Consider the following 3137-nt stretch of genomic DNA (forward strand, 5'->3'; position numbering starts at 1 on the left):
CTGCAGATATGTCAGACTACTGCATGCTGGAGTTTCTGTGTGCAGTGACTTTAGCGTCTTGTGTCAGCATGGAAGCTTTTCCGCTAGTTTGCCCAGCGAAGATTTGCTACTTCTATACCCGAAAACTACCCTCAGGGGTTCTAGTTAGATGTGTAATTGTACAGTGGGCCTGTTGTCCAAGGATGATGATAGCGGTGACTTTTGTACAGAGTTATTATACAAAGGATGGTAATCCTGCGGTGATACTAAGAATTCTCATGCATAACAAATGAGGCCAGTTTTCGAAGAAAACCACACAACATTTATTCGGCACCTAACTTGGTAAAAGGTCAGCGCCAGAGCCGTTATGTGGAGCAAGGTAAGAAAAATGTAGGTAAAAGGTTGTGCAGCTACCTAGGCCTATATTGGGGTACACTGGGGTTCATAACACAACTTGAGATCTCTGTGAATATCACTGTTTGTACCGACGCAGAGAATCTTCGCACCTTATCTGCCAGTGTCTTCCTTTTTATGAGTATTTTGTAAAGCTAATCTAGCCTCTAGATCAGATGTGACTTCTATCGCACCACTCTAAGGTCATACAGCTTCCTTCATGTGGGCGTGCCTATGGGTGTGGGGTGTGCAAAGAGAGGGTGGCCCAGGCTGCATTGACTCTCGGTCTCATTTGAGCATACTTAGTTCATTTATTTATCTTATTTCTAGGGCAGGATACCCACCTCAGAATATTGACATTATTTTTAAAACTACTCATTAGGGCTCACAGTAATGGGAAACTACGAAGAACCCCGCTATGCTTTTAACTCTATGGATGTTTGTGGATTTTTTTCTCACACAGTACACCTAAAATGCACATTTGCTTTAGGTGAGCTGATGACAGGTGTATCAAATGTAATGTAAATTACCCCAAATGTATTCTTGTTGAGAACCACCACTGCAGGTCCCATCTTCCCTTTATATCCCCTCTGTTTGGAAAGTTCTTCCACCTCAAATGACTACGGCGCCCCTTGAGCTTTTGCCCCAACCAGGCACCAAAATCTGCCTCTGGATTACCAGATAAGTCTATCGCAATGGATAAAATGTTCCAGTCTCAGTTTTAAATGCATTATGGGAGCTGTTGTGCTGTCCTGTCAGTTGATGCAGCTGAAGAGACATAGTTGTGAACAATGATTTGTAAATAAAAACCCAGGACTGGAGCAGTAAATCATCTGGTAACCTTAACAATTTTGACGGCAATGCCACTGCAGATCTGCACATATATATCCTAATTCCCGCAGCCAAGCATCCTTAGTGCTTAATTTGAGATGGTGGTTGCAGGTAGGGCTCACCGGCACTAATGTTTGAGGACATGGATTTACTTTTCATTCTTAGACTTTGATGCAGAACAAGATAGAGAAAGGCAGAAAAGGGAGCTAGAACGAAGAGGAGACAGATGCAAAACAGTTTTAAAGGGAGAAAGCAGGGAAGAAAAGCAATCTACCAGAGTGTGAAGAAAGGGCCGGGAGTGTCTGGTGGTGGATGAAAGCGCCAACAGTGGAATCAAGACCAGACAGCCCAGAGATTTTGCACTCCTGGATTTGGCAGCGCTGGCAGCATGCCACATAGGAACACTTTGGCCACTGGCACATATTTTACAAATTATGCACTAAACCCATGTCAGATGCAACACTAACTTCCAGCGAGCCCTGACTTTCTAGACAACAGCATGTTTCATGCTGATATCTACAGGAAAACAAGGCCAGAATGCAACCAAGTGATAGATAAAAAGCCAGATCTAGCTGAAGGAGTCCCACATGACACCACTGGACTGTGCCACACCCAGTGAGTCCAAATGTTATAGGACACAGTTCTGGTATCATAAGTGCTTTTAGTCCATGGTAGGCCTCTATGTTGACTTGCCATCATCAAGCAAGCATCAAGCAGTGTGCTTGGAGGAACTAGAATTCCTACTGAAGCCCAGGAAGGAGGCGGCGCTTGATGCCGCTGCAGAGCTCCCGTAGACGGCGGTGAAGCCGTACAGTTCCCCAAGTGAGAGCAAATGGGGTTCCAGACGAGTAGACCAGAAGCACAAAGCTGCAAGACACAAACCAGTCACCAAAATCTCCTTGGCTTGTATATTGCTGGAGGCGTACTTGAACAAAGACTATACAAACAGCATAGAAGACCAACAAGACCAACATCATCTTGGCCACACGCAGGTGCACAGCTGCACGTGTTCCGCCCCCGATACGGCGGGAGTGGAAGCACAGAGAGACAACAAGGAGGATGCTGCAGATGATTAGAATGACCAGCGGCAGTAGATTAGCCAGAGTAGTAAAGGTCGGGTTGTAGGCCCTAAAAGGGGCGGAAATCGTGTAGTAGTCACCACAGTGCGACTCTGAGCCATTAACTGCTTTTAGTCTGATAAACATGGCGATTGGCCCACTGACGATGCTGCTGGCCAGAAGCAGGATCAGCAGGACCCACGGCACTGCAACATGTGCCTGAAGCCTGAGACGGATGAGCCAGGACTGGCTGGAGTTGCAGATCTTCAGGGTGTAGAAGGCAGAGAGGCAGGCAGTGAACCAGAAGGCACTGCTGCTTGAGGTCAAGCAGGCAAAGTCTAAAACTTGGTACAGCCTCTCTCCTACACTTTGGCAGAGATCAAGGATGTACAACACCAGCCAGAGGAAGTTAGATACCCCGTTGAAAATGTTGGCCACAGCTAGACTGGAGATGATCAGCTCATTGGTTGGGAGAGCCTGGATGGAACCTTGACTCCGGAATGGAACGATGGATTCCAAAATGAAGAGGTTGCCAAAGAGGCAGGTGCAGACAATCAGGCTCAAGACAGTCAGAGGGCCAGCAGCAGTCACTTGAGATGTCATCTCTGACGCCACATGCACACTGAAACACAGCAGAAGAGTCCAAGCGGAGTAGGCAGGATGTGAGAAGGTGTCTGCTTCATGCCACCTGAGAATGGTTTTTATTTTGAAGCAGAGAGCTGTAGGTGAGTGGCAGTCACTGCCAGCATAAGGGTGAGCTTGTGACTTATTATGACTAGGGAAATCCTGATGCAAAGCAGCGCAAGGCCGCTGGAGGAAACATTTCGGAACACAGAGTTCCTTGTAGACCAAGCGTGCAGTAGCTCTTAAATCTTT

At 46.9% G+C, this 3137-nt stretch overlaps 1 protein-coding gene across 1 annotated transcript; it reads right to left on the reverse strand.

Moving 5' to 3' along the window:
• Positions 1-1943: 1943 nt before the first annotated feature.
• LOC146812765 (taste receptor type 2 member 31-like) lies at positions 1944-2864 on the reverse strand. Its single transcript, XM_085615198.1, has one exon. The coding sequence runs from the start codon at positions 2862-2864 to the stop codon at positions 1944-1946; it is 921 nt and encodes a 306-aa protein (XP_085471324.1).
• Between the last annotated feature and the right edge of the window lie 273 nt (positions 2865-3137).

This window comes from Triturus cristatus, chromosome 7 (assembly GCF_964204655.1).
Source record: "Triturus cristatus chromosome 7, aTriCri1.1, whole genome shotgun sequence".
In the NCBI taxonomy this organism is placed as follows: Eukaryota; Metazoa; Chordata; class Amphibia; order Caudata; family Salamandridae; genus Triturus; species Triturus cristatus.